This window comes from Pseudopodoces humilis, chromosome 10 (assembly GCF_049639895.1).
Source record: "Pseudopodoces humilis isolate 2021_Gansu_Grassland_sample_001 chromosome 10, ASM4963989v1, whole genome shotgun sequence".
In the NCBI taxonomy this organism is placed as follows: domain Eukaryota; kingdom Metazoa; phylum Chordata; class Aves; order Passeriformes; family Paridae; genus Pseudopodoces; species Pseudopodoces humilis.
Window position 1 is genome coordinate 6,813,754 of NC_142209.1, and position 20,041 is coordinate 6,833,794.

Below are 20,041 nucleotides of genomic sequence, written 5' to 3' on the forward strand. Positions count from 1 at the left end.
GAAATTTTCAATAAGTAGTTTTCTTGATGGCTCATATGTGTGGTGTTGATTTTGTTCTCTGGTTTTTGTCCCAGTGCCCCCCAACATCGCTGGTACTGGAGGGCCCCAGGAGCTTACGGTGCTGCAGAACAGCCAGGTTATTCTGGAGTGCAGGTCGGACGCTGTGCCTCCTCCCACCATCTCCTGGCTGAAGAATGGAGAGCTGCTGGAGGTACCAAGGTTCCAGCCTTTGTGCTGGCCTTTTGCTCACTGCAGTGTCACAGCAGTGCTCAGGGTCTCTTGCTCCACTCACTCACCCCTCAGCCCGAGTTATATGCCCGGAACTCAGAGCAGCTGGGTAGCCCTAGTGCCACTGCAGTCAGTCCCAGCTGAGCCCCCAGAGCCAGCAGGCATGTGAAGTGGCCATCCCACTGTTATTTGTTCTTTTTTCCTTTAGGGGGATCCCTTGCTCCTCCTGGCTCCTCTGAGCAATGCTAGAAGCCTTTGGTAAACTCCTGAATGGCTTCCCAGGAAAGGTAGCTGAGACAAGACTGCACTCTGTTTCCTTTGGCTATTATTATGCATCCTCCTACTCTAATAGCATTTAGAAAGGAATTGAAGTTCTTTAAAAGAAAATGGGTTACTAATCACCATGTTTTGTACCAAGTGCATCTTTCCCATTCAGAATTCCCTAGTGCCATGGCAAGGAGTCTTTGCTGGTTGAGAGACAATTAGCAAGATGAGGATTGTTTATACAGAAGGAATTTTTTCCTTCCCATCCTTTGAACCACTCACAAAACAGGTCCTTTTCAACTGAATATTAAAGTTAAGTTATTAATTGAACTTAAAAATTTTCTCTCAACCTTTGCTCATTAATAAAGAGGGAACAAATACAGATTACAGATACAAGTACAGAATTGTCTCCTTTAACTGTGATCATTCACTAAATCTTCACCCAAGTTTCTGCTTGTTTGCTTTCCTCTGACATGTCATTCCTCCAACTCTTTCTCTGTGGTAGATTTAGAAGAATTAAATATTACTGGAAGTAGGATATGGTGGGTGAATGTGTCTTAAAAAGTGCTGCTAGGGACCATGATCTTAATACAGCCAAGGAACCAGCTGGAAACAAATTTAACAGGACCATTCTACTTCTGGACAGTTAATTCTCTAATTGGGGGGTCAGTTTCTTTAATGAAAACAAGGTTGAACAAGGTTTTAAATAATATACATATGAATGTTTTTTGCCTTAGCCTTCATTGGAAAGCTTGTGTTTGAAAAGCTGTGCTTAGAGAACATAAACCATGGAAAGCAGCTACTGTTAAAAATATTCACCAGAAAACATAAGTAGAGGAATACCATGACAGCCAGAGGTGCACAGCTGGTAACCTGGGAATTATCTTTCCACTGTTAGTTCTCCTCCTGCCTCATGAACTCATGTCAGAATGTGAGGGCTGAAACTTCTTGGGGATTCAAAGCCCATCCAGTGCTTCCCCCTGCCATGGGCAAGGACACCTTCCACTGGCCCAGATTGATCCAAGCCCGGTTCAGCCTGGCCTTGGATGCTTCCAAGGATCCAGGGATAGCCACAGTTTCTCTGGGCACCCTGTGCCTCCCCATCCATGAGCTCATATTCTAGAATGTCGAGATGAAACACAAGGGATGGGATCACCATGCTGTGAGATGATTTATTGCTTAAGTAGCCCGATAAGATATCAGTCTCGAGGTATGAGATTTATAGGCAACAAGTCAACTATAGCTTGAGAAAGTCTCCTGTTCCTTCTCTGCACAGCAATGTATAACATTTCAGCCCAATAGGCAGTTGACATGATGAAGCTTGTTTTCACTTATTAACCTATCACCTTTGCTTAATTTTGCTGCACTGCATCTGTCTCTTAGCCACTAAGCTGACAGGTCACGTACTCATGCATCTCTCTGTTATAATTTCTGGATCTCTAACCTAATCTATAAATCATACTATTACAGTTCAAACTTCAAACTATTTTACCTAATATAATTTCTTACCTACTTAAGACATATTCTTACTTATAACTATAGAGACATAAGTTTATAATTTCTCTACCTAATGTCTGTGTATTTTCATCACTACATCAATCCAGTCTTTTTCTAAGGCTGCAGATTTTTGGTTTCCAACACTAGACATAAGGAGAAATCAGTGTCCTCCCCAATGCCTGGTTGCTTTCTCAACCCCAAAGAAATGTAACAGCTGACTTATCCTGAGCCGCTGGAAATGGGTGTCCTTGGGTGGGGGAAGAGAGGTGAGCACCTCCTTGGCACATCATCCTTCTTGCCTGGAAATGAGGAGGTGTCACAGTGACAAGAGAGGGCTGGAGAACGGCAGGTTCTCAGCCTGCAGTGTTATTTCTATTTATAGATCACTGTTTTTGTGAAGCAGCCTTGTTGTGGGGGTTGTCATTCCTCCCACTTTTGTTGTCTTCCACTGGGCAGATTTTGAGATGAAGCCTGCCCTATTCTATCTCTGTGCTGAGTGATGGAATTGTGCAGCACCACCTTCTCTGGCAGCAGAGCTATACGAAGATCTGCCCTCCAGCAGCTTTGAAGTTGTGGCACTCCTGACGGATTTTGGAAATGCATCGAGGGTTAAGAAAAGAATAGGAATCTCCTGGCCTAATCAGGCTTTTTTCAAACACTAAAAGACTTGCTGAGTTCGTATTTTTTATTTTCAGTGAGTTTTCTGGCTTAGCTTGAGTAGAGCCCAAGGATTAAGTTACAGCTTCATCCCCTGTCTTCTGTTATCTCTAGGTTTCTGTATTTAGAAACCATCACACATGTTGTGTTCTCAACAGGAAATGCCAGTGATTGTCCAAAATCTGTCAGTAACCCACCCTGGTGTAGAATTGTGCCATCTGAGAGCTCTGGCCCTGCACTGCAGCCTTGGATCTGATGTCTGCTCTGATGTGAGAGCAGAGTACCAGGGTGCTAATGCAGAACCAGAGGAGTTTCATCTCTCCTGGGGTGCCCTTCTCAGACCCCCTAACCAGAAGAGTAGATGGGAATGTTAGCTTTCAGTTCCATCCAGAGGGTGGGTAGCACATAGTGGAAAAGCTAAGTTTGTACTTTTTTTCCTGCTGCTTTTTATCCATTCAGGTCTCTGAGCACTTGTAGGTGATGTTGCTGTCAGTGATTGATGCAGACACAACCCAGGCTGGGTGTGGTAAAGCTCTTACTGAACTGGCTCTGGGCAGGGCCTGTGGAGTCACTGCAGGGCTGGGAAGAGGGGCAGCCTCTGCCCAGAACTGCTGGCTGATGAACTCCTGGATGGTAAACTGAGCTGGCTAAGCCTGACTGTGATGCTGGAAGAACAGTGTAGAGAAACTTAGATTCCTTCTGCCTGTAGTGTGCATAGATAACAAGATAAATGAAATTAATCATGTGCTTATCAAGTGCCCCTTTCCATAAAAACTCCAGAGCCCTTTGGCTCTGTAACACCTGCCTTCTTCAAGCACAAGCCTCAGTAGGGGTTTCAATGGAGAACCAGTAAGCAATGCTAAGTTTTAAAAGCTTTCTTTACCCTCTTCTTTTCAGGGATATAAAGGCAGCAGTGAGTTCAGTCCCTGGTTTATTGGTGCCCTTCTCTCCTGGCATTCATTGCTGTGCAGTGGAAGGATGTTCTGTGCTCAGGAGAGGCCAGCACGAAGCTCTAAACCCCTGCCTGTGTCTGTGTGTGCCCGCAGGGAGGCCCCCGGCTGCGGATCCTGTCCAGCGGGAGGTACCTGCAGATCAACAACGCCGAGCTGGGGGACAGCGCCAGATACACCTGTGTGGCCAGGAATGTGGCAGGGGAAACCACCAGGGAGTTCCTGCTGGCAGTGCACGGTAATGTCATGGAACAGCCTTGGGCAGCTTGGGCTTTGCATGGAGTTCCTGCAGGAGTTCAGGCAGCAAGGACTGAGCACTTGTGGTCGCTTTCTAGCCATACGTTGTCCACTCAGGCCGTGTCCAAACTGTGGGGCCATGTGCATGGCCTCATGTCCCACTGCTGAGCACAGCTGGCTCCCAGATTAAGGGACCTGCTGGGCACTTGCCATGGCTCACTCCCTGTCCATCTGCGTTTCCTGCGAGCAGAGGCTGCATCCAGCCATCGTCCTGACACAGAGTCAGGATACATCCAGAGTGAACACCCATATCCACAACTGGCAAATACTCTTGGACAAACCCACAGCAATTCTTTGAAGCATTTGACTGATGCCTTGGGGACAAGGTTTCACAGCTGGTTTAACACGTTACTTGAGAGCTGTGGCAGCTTCTCTGTGCCTGGAGAGGACAGGGCTTGAGCAGCCTTACATTTGATACTTGTCCTGTGCTACCAGAGCCCTGAGCTCCATTTTAAACCTTTTTATTTTCTCACCTCTAGTCTGATGAGAAGCTATTCTACTTTCACACTCAGGTGACTGGAAGGAACCTTTCCCCCTTTTTCTATTCAGTTTCCAGCCCTGTCGTGTGGGCCCTGCCTTACACTGTGCCCCCAGTGACTGGCCTTACCTAGTCCAGCTAGTCCTTTTTTCTCCTTAGTGTGTAATCAGGAAGCGAGGATGTCCCCACAGCCTTAACTTGCCAAATTCCATGTGCTGAAATCCCACTGTTTTAGCTCAGCGATACCCTTTGCAGTAACTTGCAGAGCTGACCTTTGCAGTGCATTTCAGCCTAAACTTTTCTTTCTCATTCCCTGCTGCACCTTGGCAATTACCGTCACCCAGAATGGTAAGAAACTTGTTCCTGTCTTTGCAGTGAGCCCAGACCTGCTGCTGCAACTCTTTTCATTTGTTCAGTTTCGATCATTGCAATGTAGAGTTACTTTGTTTGTATCGTCAGCAATTCTCCTTTGCAGTGGCTCCCATGATCCGGAGCAGCCCCCAGACCGCCATGGTGCACATCAACACCTCTGCCCTGCTGGAGTGTGCTGCAGAAGGAGTCCCAGCCCCCAGGATCACCTGGAGGAAGGATGGGGCTGTTTTTACTGGAAATAATTCCAGGTATTGCCCAGAATTTAGCATAAATATTCTTCATTGCTACTTAAGAATGTATTTATTACAGAAACTTAATTAGACATTAAATTGTTCTAGAGAAAAATAGCAGCACCAAACGTTTCACATTTTTGTTGTTAAAAAACTTTGGCAACTAAATATAATAATAATTATTCTGACATTAGAGATTTTGAACAGGAAATGTGAAATATCTTTAGATTGTTATATGTACAATATATGTATAATGTATATGTTATATGTTTTGGGATGCAGACAAGCAATTTCATGCAGACCAAAAGCTATTCTGTCTTTCATGAAACTTTCTATACATGTTCTAGTACCAACTTTTATTATAGTGAATACTTTCTGTTTCCTGACTATTTTATAAGGAAATAGTTTGGCATTTTCTAGAACTGAATAAATGTTAAGGAATTTTTTTATATTGCAAAGAAAAAGTACAGGTATTATTTAAGTTTTTTTAAGGTTAAATGAGAAACCATAAAAAAGGAGGTTGGCTGTTTTCTGTAAATCCAGTATCGTTTATGTGAAATCAGCATGTCAGCCAGATTTCATTGTTTCTGTGGGAAATGGATGTGTTGTGTAAGAGTGAAATAAGTTAGAAAACTCTGTGCCCCAATTAATGCATGCCTCATTTAGGCCATTGATTGTGTTCTCTGAGGCATCTCTTCCTCTGCACTGCTAGTGTACCCTGTTGATGGATGGTGGGCAGCACCATTTGCACTTGTTGCAGGTATTCGGTGTTGGAGGATGGGTCCCTGCACATCCCCTGGGCGCAGGTGGCTGATGCGGGCAGATACGTGTGCATGGCCACCAACGCCGCAGGCAGCGAGCGCCAGCGCATTGACCTGCACGTCCTCGGTAAAGCCTGGGGCTGCCACTGAATCCACTGATGGCAGGTTTCTTCTGCCAGAGGCAGTTTCAGTTTAGCCCCTTCTTAGCTGCTCTGGTTAAAAAAAAAAGGGGGGAGAAATGTATATACATATACATATATATATATACACACATACGTATATATACACATATATACACACATATATATACACATATATGTACGCACACATATATATAAATATACAGATACATATATATACAGATATATATATATACACATGCACACAACCACAAATATATATATATATATATATGTATATAGTTATAGTTATTTTAAATAATTAGGATTTTTTGTCCTTAGTTCCTCCAGCTATTGCTCCTGGGCAGACGAATATCACAGTTACCGTAAATGTGCAAACCACTTTGCCTTGTGAAGCCACCGGAATTCCTAGACCAGCAATTAGCTGGAAAAAGAATGGGCATCTGCTTCATATTGACCAGAACCAGAATACATACAGGTGAAAGGTGTTTCTTTTTTTGCTGTGGGTTTTAGGTTTTCAGGAATGATTTTGGCACTTGAAAAATCTGTGCTTAAACACTACCTTGTCTAGTCAGCAAATTCAGTGGGCTGATTACCTGAGAAGGAAAGAAGTATTTCAATAGCTTTTACTTTCTTTTTTCTTTGTTCAGACTTCTGTCTTCAGGTTCCTTAGTAATCATTTCTCCCACTGTGGATGACACTGCTGTCTATGAGTGCTCTGTATCAAATGATGCAGGAGAAGATCAAAGGGCAATTGATCTCACTGTTCAAGGTAGAGGGGATATTGCTATTACGTTTGTGTGGCACCCAGAACTTCTTTGGGGCGTTCCAATGTTGAGATGACAGTTTATTTCATTCCGGTTTGATACTGATATCCATAAGTCTCTGGTATTTCCAAGAATTTATAACAAATGAATGTAGGTAAGTAACTTTTGCCCTGCTCTTGATTTTCAGTGCCCCCATCCATAGCGGATGAAGCCACAGAGCTCCTGGTAACAAAGCTATCTCCAGTCGTGGTTTCCTGCACTGCCTCTGGTGTTCCTGTGCCCTCAGTTCATTGGACCAAAAATGGCATTAAATTGCTTCCCAGAGGAGATGGCTACAGAATTCTCTCTTCAGGTAATGTGCTGCAGGAAATTAGCACCATCAGGCACATCCGTAAGTCACGAATTACAGAAATGCAAACAATCCCCCAAAGATCTCCTCTCTGATGGCTTGGAATGAAATGAGGGATGCTGTAAGGGAGCACCTGTGCTTTGAGGATGCTCTGCATGTTGTGGTGCTCTCTCTGCCCCAGGAGCTGTGGAGATCCCCTCTGCCCAGCTGGCCCATGGGGGCAGGTACACATGCGTGGCCCGGAACGCCGCGGGCTCTGCCCACAGGCACGTCACTCTACTTGTGCAGGGTAAGCTGGAGGCTGATGAGCAAGGCTGTTCTGGCAGCCAGTGGTGCTACTTCAGCCTGCTCAGGTTGTACAATTTTAGTGCTCTTCTGTATTTTCCTAGCCCTGAATGTTATGCTTTTCCCTTTTTCTTTCATTCCACAGAGCCACCTGTTATCCAGGCCCAGCTGAGGACATTGGATGTCATTGTGAACAATCCCATTGTGTTGCCCTGCGAGGCCACAGGCAGTCCTCTGCCTGTGATCACGTGGCAGAAGGAGGGCATCAACATCATCACCACAGGTACCCTCCCAAAGCCTGGGACCCTGCCTGATCCTGTGACACAGACGTCCATTTTCTTTTCTGAAACTTGTGTTTCTCTTTGCCATTTATTTAAAACCAAACACCAAACCAATACTTTGATTATATTTGTTTTAGGGAACAGTTACATGGTCCAGCCAAGTGGCAGTTTGCAGATTGCCAGAGCAGCTGTGGAAGATGCTGGCACTTACATGTGTGTTGCTCAGAATCCAGCTGGCACTGCTCTGGGGAAGATCAAGCTGAAAGTTCAAGGTAAATTACCTTTTAAACGCCTTCTCTTGGTCCAAAGACAATTCTGAGCAATAGAAAGTGACCTAGTGCTTTCCTGTTTGATGCGACACTGAACAGAGCCCAGGAGGTTTATTCCCTTTAGTTAGATGTCTAGTTTAGTATGTGCTTTTAGAGTTATTTTCACTAAGAACTAAAGTGTTCTTGCTTCTTACACCATGTAATTCTTTTAATGATTGTCTTTGTTCCTTTCAGTTCCTCCTGTTATCAAGTCCTACATGGAGGAATATGTTGTTGCTGTTGATCAGTCTGTCACTCTGCAGTGTGAGGCTGAAGGCTACCCTGGGCCAGAGATCAGCTGGCATAAGGATGGGCAGCAGATAACAGAGTCCATGCGAAGGAGAATCCTGAGCACGGGAGCTCTGCAGATCCTGTTTGTGCAGCCCGGGGACAGCGGCCACTACACCTGCACAGCAGCAAATCCCGCAGGATCCACCACCTCCAACATGGAGCTCACTGTGCACGGTAAGGAACTCTTCCTGGCATGGTAGGTGGCACTGCAACAGCTGGTCCAGACAGGCTGAGGACTCCACATCCCTGGAAGTGTCCAAGTCCAGGCTGGATGCGGCTTGGAGCAACCTGGGATAGTGGAAGGTGTCCCTGCTGTGCTCAGTAGGGGTTGAAATGAGATGAGCTCTAAAGTCCCTTCCAGCCCAAACCATCCCGTGATTCCATGATAAGTGTAACTGTAGGGAAACGATGTGTGTTACCAGTGTGACACCACAGTGAGTAAGGAGCTAGGGATGTACATGAGGAGTTAAGGAAAATTGTGCTACTTAATACAGGGGAGTGTTACTAAGTTGTAATATTGGTCAGTTTCTTGAATTTTGGCACACAGTCATTGATGGAGATGTACAATCCAGAAGGTCCAAGGAAGGGTTTTCTTCAGTCCAATGTTGTGCTTGGATAATACCCAGAAGAAATGTTTCTCATGATCTCCCCGCAGTTCCACCCAGGATCCGCAGCACAGATACACAGTACACAGTCACAGAGAGTTCCCAGGCTGTTCTGTCCTGTGTGGCTGAGGGGATCCCAACACCAACAATTAACTGGAAGAAGAACAACACACTGCTAAGGGACACAGTGGGAAAATTCCAGACTGTGCCTGGTGGAGACCTCATTTTGGTCAATGTTGTGGTAAGTTCCCTAAATCTAAACTATTACTGGACACATTTGGCAGTGATAAGATCCACTTCTGGGTTAGTCATTGTTTTAATTTTGATTCCTTGTTCTTGATGTTCCAAAATCATTATAAAAGTTCTCATTTTCCACTGGGGAGTAAAATCTATGAAGAATTTGTAGTGGTAAATGCTCAGGAAGGGTAAAAAGAAGTGTTAGTCATCCTTCAAATTTAGGGAAGTGGAAGAGCTCAGCTGAGCATTTCTGCTGAATGCTTGTTCCAAGCCTTTCATTATTCTCTTACTGATATGAGTGGCATGTGCTGTAGGATATATCTGAGCTGTAGGATATATCCCAGCTGAAATTTCCCCACCATGTTTCCTTCTAGCCCGAAGACTCTGGCGGTTACACCTGCATTGCCACCAACGCTGCCGGGGAGGACACACACATGGTCACCCTGACAGTTCATGTGCTCCCAGCTTTCACTGAACTGCCTGGAGACACAGCCTTGACCAAAGGAGAACAGCTCAGGTTAACCTGCAAAGCAACTGGGATACCTGTCCCCAGAATAACGTGGACCTTTAACAATAACATCATTCCAGGTGAGTCCCTGATGGCCATCTGGCTGCAGATTTTTTTCCCCTGTCCAGCATTGCAGTTTAGCACAGGGAAGAACAAAATTCTGTCTGGAATACACTGTTAGTGATTGTGTGAGGAATATCTTTAGTGTTATGCAGTCATGTAATTAAACTGCCTCTGAGACAAAGCTGTAAGGAAGGCAATTAAAAAAGGTCCCTCTTCTGTAGCCAATAATGTAGCACACTAAAAAAAATAATACCTGATGATATTTACTCAGCATCCAAGGAACAGATGCTTGAAATTAAGGGGCAGCTGAAGTGAATAGGTGCACATGGGCGAATGTCACAGCAGTGACTTTCTGTGCATTCCTGGAATGTCTCAGGGATGCACAGGGCCTCTGAGCTGTGCTGCAGAGAGTGCACAGATTCAAACACTCCTGTGAGCTGTGTATATTTCAATCCCTGGATGACCCTTTTCCTGCTCTCCTTCCAGCACAGTATGACAGTGTCAATGGGCACAGTGAGCTGCTCATCGAGAGGGTGTCCAAGGAGGACTCTGGCACCTATGTGTGCTCTGCAGAGAACACAGTGGGCTCCATCAAGGCCATTGGCTTTGTGTATGTCAAAGGTATGTGAAATAAAGCAGTTGAGGTCGTTGCTGGACAGCTCCCTGTAACCATTGGGTTTGGATAGTGGAATCACAATGGAATGGGTGGGAAGGGACCTTAAAACTCATCCAGTGCCACCCTCTTCCATGGGCAGGGACACCTTCCACTAGCCCAGGGTGCTCCAAGTCTGGCCTTGGACACTTACAGGGATCCAGGGGCAGCCACAGCTTCTCTGGGCAACCTGGGCCAGGGGTCTCACCACCCTCACAGGGGAGAATTTCTCCCTAATATCCAATTTGAACCTGTCTGCTGTCATTTTAAAGCCATTCCCCCTAGTATATAATACCTTGACAATGGCTAAATGGGAAAAATCCAAACTGGTTGAAATACCCCTTTCAGAAACTGTGAGGTAAGTGATCCCTGCCAGTAGTTATCATTAGGAACACTTCATTTTGGCTCTACTATTTCTCTGCCATCCCTTGTTTTTTCAGAGCCTCCAGTCTTCAAAGGGGATTATCACTCCAGCCGAATTGAGCCCTTGGGTGGCAATGCCATGTTGAATTGTGAAGTCAGGGGAGATCCCCCTCCAACCATCCAGTGGAGCAAAAAAGGAGTGGGAGTTCAGACTAGCAACAGGATCCAACAGCTTGTTAATGGTTCCCTTGCTATCTATGGCACTGTGGTGAGTCATGCCCTGATACTTTGAGTGTCTGCCTTGAACTTGATTGATAAAGGTATTCCTGATCATATTGGTTTGAAAGAGTCAGGCTAGACATTTATCCTTTTTTGCTTTTACCTTTAAAAAATGTTTTAATTGAGACTAGTAAGATTCAAATTATTGAGACAAAAGCCAGGAGGTCAGAGTTCTCCCTGCTTGTCAGAAGGACTGAATTCACATATTAATTATTGGTGTGTGAGATCCTGGTCATGACCAGTTAAATAGCACCTTTGCTTTTCGCCTTAAAAAAGCCTGGGTTCTATGGGACAGTTGAAAAGCAATTGTGTTTTCCATGAGCAAATCTCTTATTCTAAATCAAAATTGCTAATCTGAGCAGCAAGACTCATATTTTTCCCCCATGAACTCATGTCTGCATTTTGAATTGGAGTTAAAATTCCCTGCCAGGAAGGGCCCTGTAGACTGAGCCCCTGTTTTGTTCCTCAGAATGAAGATGCTGGTGACTACAAGTGTGTGGCGACCAACGATGTGGGTGTTGTGGAGCGCAGCCTGACACTGACCCTGCAGAGTAATGCTCAAAGGGAGGCTTAATGCCTCTTAAGGGAGGGAAAACCTGTCTGTGGGGAGGTGCAAACAGCTCCTGGGGGAAGTGTTGCAGATGGGGCAGTGCCCTGGAGGTTTGGACTCATTTCCTCTTCCATGGAATTGTAGAATGGCTTGGGTTAGAAGGAACTTTAAAGATCATCTGCTGTGGGCAGAGTTTCCACTAGAGCTGGTTGCTCCTTGAATACTTACAGAGATGAGGCAGCCAAGAACTTCTCTGGGCATCTTCATCATGAATGTTTGAGAGTCTAGTCTAAGCTGTGATTGGTCAAAGAAGAGAGGGATGTAAAGAGTGGTTGAGCCTCATCATAGAAACCAGTATGGAATGAGCTGAATCACTCTCCGAAAGGGCCTGTTTCTCTGAGTTCAGTCAATACAACTGGAATAAACTAGACTCTCAACATATAAAGTTACATGAGGTGAATCCTAATTCTCACTGACAATGTTTTATTTTTGGCAAAAAAGATATGTTAGAATTTTTCTTTACTAGTTGGAAAATTTTCTAAGCATGCCCTTCCTACTGTAGATTCAAGTAGTGCAGGTCTGTTCTTATCCCTCAGTTGTTTTTGGACATGAATATTAACGCCTTCCTGTGGGTTTTATGAAAAACAACCCATTTTAGCAATAAAGAAGAGCATATGCACTTGTAGCTTGGCCGTAATTGCTGCTTTAGTCCTCAGATTGCTGCATGTTCAAACCATCTTATTGTTGGCATTGTAACATGTGTCTGTTTGGTGGCACCTGGGGACATGGTTTAGTGGTGAACATCAGTGGTGGTGTTGTGTTGATGGTTGAACTTGGTGATCTGACAGATCTTTTCCAACCTTAAGGATTCTGTGTTTCTATTTTGCTGGCAGGGGATCAATAATAATAATTTTAATCAAAGTAAGCTGACTTCTCCGCACTCGCTTTAATGCTAAATCAAGCATGTGCCCATGTGCTCTTGCCCAAAGAACCCTTTCTCTCCCAGGCCCCCCAGTCATCACTGTTGAACCGATGGGGACCATGCTGGAAGCCGGTGCCACGGCGGTGCTGGACTGCCAGGCCAGGGGAGAGCCCCCTCCAACCATCAGCTGGTTCCGCCAGGGACAGCCCGTGCTGGGCGATGACAGAGTGAGCCTGCTGCCCAACGGCTCCCTGCGCATCGCCGCGCTGCAGAGGGAGGACACCTCAGAGTACGAGTGCATAGCCAGGAATCTCCTGGGATCCGTCCTCGTCACAGTACCCCTGACTGTGCAGGGTAGGTGCAAAAAGCATCAGAGGGGCTTTGAAGCTGGTAGAGGATAGCATTAATCTGGATCCAGTGTGGTCAAGGTTCATCTTGCCCACATTTTATGGATGAGATATTTGATCTTATCTACTTTATAAGCATTAGGTGTAAGGTAAGCCTAGTCTGATATTTGAGTGGGATTCTCTTTCATTAAATTTTCTTCCATTATGCTCAGCCAGCTGGGAGAGACAGAGGTTGTAGAGGGTGAGAGACAAAAATCATAATGAAAGGGTCTTGAACTAGATTCCATCCTCAGAACACAGTCATGACTGAACTGTGTCTCTAAAGAAAAGAATTCAGGAGCATATGCAGTAATTGTCTTTGAACTATGGTAAGAGATTTTTGCACAGTAATGACATGAAGTGAGATGGATTTCCAAGGGTCAGGAGGTGCAGTTTTCACTTCTGTGTTGGCCTAAGGGACCTGTAGGCACCAGCAGTGCCCAGCAGCATCCCTGCTCTTGTTGCAGTGCATGGTGGGTTCTCCAGCTGGCTGGAATGGCAGGCGTGCAGTGTCACCTGTGGCCAGGGTGTGCAGGAGCGCGTCCGGCAGTGCGACAACCCCATGCCAGCCAACGGAGGCCGCGGCTGCCAAGGGCCCCACAGTGACCGGCGCAGCTGCCACCGCCAGCCCTGCCCAGGTACTGCTGCAGTCACACAATCCCACAAGGGTATGGGTTGGAGGGACCTGAAATTACATCCAGTGCCACCCCCTGCCATGGACAGGGACACCTTCCACTACTGAAGATTGCTCCAAGTCCTGTCCAGCCTGTCCTTGGACACTTCCAGGGATCCAGGGGCAGCCACAGCTTCTCTGGGCACCCTGTGCCAGGGCCTCCCCACCCTCACAGGGAACAATTCCTTCCAAATACCTAATCTAAATTTCTCCTCTTTTAGTTTAAAACTTTTCCCCTGTGTCCTATCTCTGTCTGCCTATCTAAGTCTCCCTCCCTCTATTTTGTAAGCCCTGTTTAAGTACTGAAAAGCCACAATGAATTGATATTTTTAATGTGTCTTGCATTAAGTGCCCAAACAATGAACTTTTGTCACCATAGATCTTTATGGAAGATTAATTTTTCTAAGTAGTTGTAATTAATTTTGGAAAGAAAATTTCAATAAATACCACAAAACTATTATTTAATGAAAACTGGGCTTTTCTGGCCCTTAGTGGATGGGAGCTGGTCGGAGTGGGGGCTGTGGGAAGAGTGTTCAAGGAGCTGTGGCCAAGGGAACAGGACAAGGAGCAGGACCTGCAGTAACCCACCGGTTCAGCATGGAGGGAAGCCCTGTGAGGGTGGCACTCTGGAGTCAGTCATGTGCAATCTTAGGCCTTGCCCAGGTAAGAAAAGAGTTGTTTAACCTTATTTTCATGAGGGGCTTCTCTTAGAGGTCTCTTTGTTTCTCCAAACCCAAATTATCTTAGTTTATTTTTAGTTGTTAATTACTTTTTTTTTTAATTGAATGGCATGAGTTCTTGGAAACAGGAATCACTGAAATAAGTGTAAGAAATCCCAGAAATTTCTTTTCCTTTTTTTGCACCAGTAAAAATATAAATTTGTATTCTAATGTTTTCCAGTAGTTGTTACCCATGTCCTCACAGTGTAAATTCTTTCTATGCTAAACCTTTCCTGCTAAGCCAGTTAAAATAAGAACCAACTATTTAAAGCTATGTAAAAATTATTGTTAATAATTTATGATTTTATCTGTCTATTTTCCTCTGTTATAATTTTTAGCCACGTTTTGCTCCCAGCTACCTGAATGTTCAGGTTTCCTTCCTGTCCCATGAGTATTTCCTACATTTCACAACTTAGAGTTTATTCAGAGCCTTCACCACTGACATGTTCCCTTCTGTACAATTTACAATGTTTGATTTTTTCATTTTTCCCTGGCTCTGTTGCCACTGTGATGCCAAACACTCATCCGTGGACCTGAGACTCGTTTCTCTAGGTTTTGGCAGGAAAATCAGCTCTGGCTGCCACTCTCTGGCAGCTTTTTGCCAGGCTGCTTTGGCCCTCCTCAGGCCTCCATCCTACCAAGGGAATTGAAAAACTCCAGATTTGATGAAGTGTTCAGTTCTGATGCTCCATGGTGGTGAGGTGATGTAGTCAAAAAACAGAAATTACAGGGTCCATCTCCACTTGTCAAAGTGCTGATTGTTTGGTCCACTGCTCATGGCATTTTGTGGGGGATTTGGGACATCCTGGGTGTCTGTTGTGGGGCAGTGTGGGGGGATCAGGGATACCCCAGGTGTCTGTTGTGGGGCAGTGTGCAAGCTGTGGTGCTGTTGCAGTGGCCGGCGAGTGGAGCCCGTGGGGGGCGTGGGGGCAGTGCAGCTCCACGTGCGGGAAGGGCACCCAGACGCGGCTGCGGCTCTGCACCAGCCCGGCCCCGGCACACGGCGGCCCCCGCTGCCAGGGCCCTGACACTCAGCTCCAGCTCTGCTACCGCCGGCGCTGCCCAGGTGAGACCAAACTTCTCCTTCCCTTCCCCAGTTCTGCTTCAGTCTTGGTTAATGGTTTCTGTGAAATCCCTGAAAAAACTCCCCTTCAAGCTTTTTATTGTCACTGACTCTGTCGCTACTTAGCATCTACTGTAGAGCCTACAAATGGGATTTCTTTCCTTATCCTTGTTGCTTTACCTCACAGAAGCCACATTTTAAATTATTGATAGTTAAATGATAGGTTTCCTAATTATTTCTTTTTTAAATTTTCTTATATTCTCTTATTCATTTATCCTTTTCTTCCACATTTCAATGACTGCTTCATGAGAGGATAGGAAAAATCACATTTCTGAAGCAGGACTTTTATATTTGGCTGAGTGCAGGGATAGTGGAGGGAAATTCCATGGGTTGCAATGTGCAACATGTCAGACTGAGCCTTCTGGCTTCATGCTCTATTTTGTCCTTGCCAGATCCTACACCGAGTCCTCATCGAGACCAGGAAGCAGTAGAAGGGAGAACTGACCTTGTGATGGTGGACTTTAATAGAGCCCATCTCATTTTACCCCTGCCATGGGCAGAGGCACCTTCCACTAGATCAAGGGTGCTCCAAGCCCCATCCAGCCTGGCCTTGGACACTTCCAGGAATCCAGGGGCAGCCACAGCTTCTCTGTGCCAGGTCCTCCCCTCTTTCCCACGGAAGACTTCTGTCCCAGTATCCCATCTAACCCTGCCCTCTTGCAGTGGGAAGCCATTTCCCTTTGTCCCTTTTGGCACTGCAAGGGGCTCTGAAGTTTCCCTGGAGCCTTCTCTTCTCCAGGTGAACACCCCCAGCTCTCCCAGCCTGGCTCCAGAGCAGAGGGGCTCCAGCCCTGGGAGCAGCTCTGGAGCCTCCTCTGGACTCTCTCCAGCAGCTCCATGTTCTTCCTGTGCTTCTGCCCCCAGGGCTGGGGCAGCTGTGCAGGTGGGGTCTCACCTGAGGAGAAGGGTGGATGGGCAGAATCCCCCCTCCCCTGCTGCCCACACTGGGGGATCAGCCCAGGGTATAGGGAGTTCTGCTTCCACCCCAAATGGCCAGGGCTGGTTGAGCTCTCACCCACCTGCACCCCTGGTCCCTGGGGAGAAATCCCAGATGCTGTAGAGAGTCAGTGGCATCCATGTTCAGTTTTCCCTGATGTAGCACTGCTGTGCTGTATTACTCCTGGAGTCAGAGGCTGTAACTGCCATGCCTCTCTCTCCAGTGGATGGGAAGTGGTCTCTGTGGAGTAGCTGGAGCGCCTGCAGCGTGTCCTGTGGGGGAGGCAGCAGGCAGAGGACACGCCACTGCTCTGACCCAGACCCACAGTTCGGGGGACACAAGTGTGAGGGGAGTGACATACAGATGGATTTTTGCAACAGTGATCCTTGCCCAGGTAAGTGCTTTGGGTTGGGCTGTTCACCTGCTCTCTGCGTTTGGTTGTTTTCTTGTGGGGAAAAGAAAATTTAAAAGTTACTCTACAACAAAAGTATTACTCTACAACAAAAGTATTTTCCTAGATTGACTGTCTCATTTTAAATCCCCGAGGAAGATAAAATCTGACTTACTCTTGCAGTTCATGGCAACTGGGGCCCATGGAGCAGTTGGGGAACTTGCAGTCGGACATGCAACGGGGGCCAGACAAGGCGGTACCGAAGCTGTGACAACCCACGCCCGGCCAGTGGCGGCAGGGCCTGTGCTGGGGCTGATGTGCAGATCCAGAGGTGCAGCACAGACCTGTGCCCAGGTCAGTGCTCACAACAAGAGCAGGAATGCAGCTTTCCCTGCAAGGCATCAGAGTATATGCCACATAATGAATGTAGACCACCCACAGAAGGGTCCAAGGCCAAGTTGGATGGCGCTTGGAGCAACCTGGGACAGTGAAAGGTGTCCCTGCCCATGGCAGGGTGTGGGATAGGATGACCTTTAAGGTCCTTTCCAACCCAAACCCGTCTGGGATTCTGTGTTTCTGATGGCAAGAATGTTCACATCTGCCCATTACAATGGTTTTGTTGTCCTTTGAGTTATTCCTTTAGAACCTTGGTTCCTCCAGAAAGGAATTGACTTCAGCATAACTGATGCAGCCTGAAGTATTTAAATTGAAAAATTGCTCTCTTTATTCTGCAGTGGATGGAAACTGGGGGCAGTGGCAATCATGGAGTCAGTGCTCTGCTTCCTGTGGAGGAGGAGAGCAGACCCGGGTGCGCCTGTGCAGCAGCCCAGCCCCATTAAATCATGGCCGTCCTTGCCCTGGGGACTCCTCTCAGATATCCAGGTGCAACACCCAAGCATGTCCTGGTGAGTATTTACAGCCTACACACAGTGCCAGTTGGTGAAATCCTGTGGCTCTCCTGATTTCACTGGTGCTATCTCTCATCTTGGCCAGTTGACCGAGTAATTTAATTTTTTGGGCTTAAATCTGCCCTGCAATTTAAGCTCGCTTCTCTCTCCCCTACAATACCTAACAGTGCATATCACATGGGATTGTGGTTTGCCTCTCCCCCATCCCTTGCACAGGTGGGCCTGCACGTGCCAAGGGCAGCATCATTGGCAATATCAATGACGTGGAATTTGGGATTGCTTTCCTGAATGCCACAGTAACAGACAGCCCGGACTCTGACACCAGAGTGATACAGGCAAAGATCACCAACGTCCCTCGGACCCTTGGTAGGCCTTTTTGACTTTAATCAATTTTTCCTCTGAATACGCCAATACCTATGGTCTTCTGGTTTAAATTTGAAGGGTTACACTAGTTCTTGGTCTTCATATTCAGCTCTTGTGCATATGGATCTGTGATGAGATCAAAGCTCCCCGATTTTCTGTGGTGTTTCCTTCAGGCCCAGCGATGAGAAAGCTCATTTCCATACTCAGCCCAGTTTATTGGACAACTGCCAAAGAAATTGGGGAAGCAATGAATGGGTTTACACTCACTGATGCTGTCTTCAAGAGAGAAACTCAAGTGGAGTTTGCAACTGGTGAGTTGCTGGGACAGACCAGCTCTTTCTGTGTCCAGTAAGCCAGATAGATGCTGTATTTCTGAAAAGACAGCAGAGGACCATTGCTGAAATTTGGGTCTTGTGCTTACACTAATATTTGCAGATTGACTGTGGCCTTTTGAGGCTTTATTCCATCTTTCAGAGCTGTAGTTTGAAATGTGTCATGTTTTTTCTCATGGGCATGGTACACCTTACAAAATGTAAGTATAAATAACTGGTCAAGAGACTCCAGTTTCAATTCAGTGTGGCTGTTGGGAGTCTGTGTTTGGAACGTGTGATGAATCAGTGTGCTGTTATACTGCCAGGTGAGATCCTGCGCATGACGCACATTGCCCGGGGCCTGGACGCGGATGGGGCCTTGCTGCTGGATGTTGTTGTGAGTGGCCACGTGCTGCAGCTCCAGTCGGTGGCTGATGTCAGTGTCAAGGTAAAGCTGCTTCAGGTACCACCTCTGCTGTCATGAATTTGTACTTCTCTCACCCAGAGGAAAGCAGGAAACATGGAGTTCTGAAACCTGCTGTGCTGTATGTGACTTCTTTTGTGCCTGGTTGAACTGATGATGCTGATGTTGCCTTTGAAAGCAGAAAGTTCTCAGAGGAGGGTGGTGTTGGTCTCGCAAGAGTTTGAGATGTTGGCAGGTAGTGTTGAGGAGGGTCTTCAGGGCAGTTACTGATGTCTGGCGTGTCAGTGTTGCTTTGGGCAGAGCTAGAAAGGTGCGTATTTAACCTCTCTGACTTAGTAGCAGGTAACCAGTATTTTACTGTATTAATCCCACCGAGTAATAAATATACCCGAAGTTGTTGATATTTTGGAAAACTGCAATATGTAGTATGTCCAATATTTATATCCTTCTTCAGTGGCAGAATTTTTCTTTACCACTTGTTTATTTAGCACATTTGTCAGCATCTGACTTCTAATAAAAGCCAAATATTTAGACCTCAAAATATTGTTATTGAGGAGTAAGATATTTTTTTAGAAATCCTTTGCTGTAGCTTCCATCATCAGGATCCTCAGTACATCGCTCTGTATCTTTTTTAAAGTAATAGACCAGGCAGTGTTAAAATTCAACAGTTAAAATAAGAGTGAAAAGGACCTGTGTGTGTGCAATACCCTTTGTTCAGCGGTTAAGATAAGCCCCTTTCTCTAAATGCATCTCACAACTCTGAAGTACAGGCCCAGGTGGTGCTGGTGTGGGAGCAGCTGATGACCAGGGTTCTGTTGCAGGATTACACAGAGGACTACATCCAGACAGGCCCTGGGCAGCTGCATGCACACTCCACACGCCTCTTCACCGCAGATGGAGTCAGCGTTCCCTACACGTGGAACCACACCATCACCTACGATTCCACCAAGGGGAGGATGCCCTTCCTGGTGCAAACACTGCATGCTGCCTCCATCACAACAGAGTACAACCCGCTGGAGGAGGCTGTGGCTTTCAAAATCCAGGCTTCCATTGCAAAAGGTATTGTTCTAGGCCCTCCCAGAAATCAAATAATGGGGAAAGAATATCTTCTCTTTCTAGAATTCATTGAGTCACCCATAGTCTCAAAAGGAAATTCTGTGAAACTTGAGTAGCTTTAGTGTAGATCCCAGCACCTGAAAGTCTTATTGATGTACCCGTAAATTCACTATTAGTTAGCATTGCTAACTGCTGGCTTTTATGGACCTGAGTGACCAAAGGGGATAGGCATGGATATGTGTGAGCAGATTTTCCATTGAGAAGCTCTAATGAGCAAACTGGCCTGTTACTTTTTTTAACATTATTTGAGTTTGGTTTTTTTATGTAGTAGGGAAATTACTCTGGTTTGGAAGTAAATGAAACAGAGCAGTTGCCTGTCTCAGTTTTCTTTTCAGTAACAACATTCTAAATTAAGT

The 20,041-nt window shown here is 46.1% G+C and overlaps 1 protein-coding gene across 7 annotated transcripts in view; it reads left to right on the forward strand.

The window, feature by feature from the left end:
- The window catches only part of HMCN1 (hemicentin 1), a 176,103-nt gene that overhangs the window by 142,652 nt on the left and 13,410 nt on the right, over positions 1-20,041 (forward strand). For all 7 annotated transcript variants that reach the window (XM_088060138.1, XM_088060142.1, XM_088060143.1 and 4 more), the window contains 27 exons: positions 75-211; positions 3,693-3,834; positions 4,847-4,991; positions 5,734-5,861; positions 6,196-6,352; positions 6,525-6,646; positions 6,829-6,993; positions 7,172-7,279; positions 7,421-7,558; positions 7,694-7,828; positions 8,060-8,329; positions 8,811-9,001; positions 9,372-9,585; positions 10,055-10,189; positions 10,661-10,851; positions 11,332-11,413; positions 12,419-12,688; positions 13,188-13,358; positions 13,886-14,056; positions 15,008-15,178; positions 16,396-16,566; positions 16,747-16,917; positions 17,298-17,468; positions 17,688-17,837; positions 18,008-18,145; positions 18,472-18,593; positions 19,391-19,628. In XM_088060138.1, coding sequence (XP_087916264.1) covers positions 75-211; positions 3,693-3,834; positions 4,847-4,991; positions 5,734-5,861; positions 6,196-6,352; positions 6,525-6,646; positions 6,829-6,993; positions 7,172-7,279; positions 7,421-7,558; positions 7,694-7,828; positions 8,060-8,329; positions 8,811-9,001; positions 9,372-9,585; positions 10,055-10,189; positions 10,661-10,851; positions 11,332-11,413; positions 12,419-12,688; positions 13,188-13,358; positions 13,886-14,056; positions 15,008-15,178; positions 16,396-16,566; positions 16,747-16,917; positions 17,298-17,468; positions 17,688-17,837; positions 18,008-18,145; positions 18,472-18,593; positions 19,391-19,628 — 4,404 coding nt within the window. The remainder of the gene's footprint in view (positions 1-74; positions 212-3,692; positions 3,835-4,846; positions 4,992-5,733; positions 5,862-6,195; positions 6,353-6,524; positions 6,647-6,828; positions 6,994-7,171; positions 7,280-7,420; positions 7,559-7,693; positions 7,829-8,059; positions 8,330-8,810; positions 9,002-9,371; positions 9,586-10,054; positions 10,190-10,660; positions 10,852-11,331; positions 11,414-12,418; positions 12,689-13,187; positions 13,359-13,885; positions 14,057-15,007; positions 15,179-16,395; positions 16,567-16,746; positions 16,918-17,297; positions 17,469-17,687; positions 17,838-18,007; positions 18,146-18,471; positions 18,594-19,390; positions 19,629-20,041) is intronic.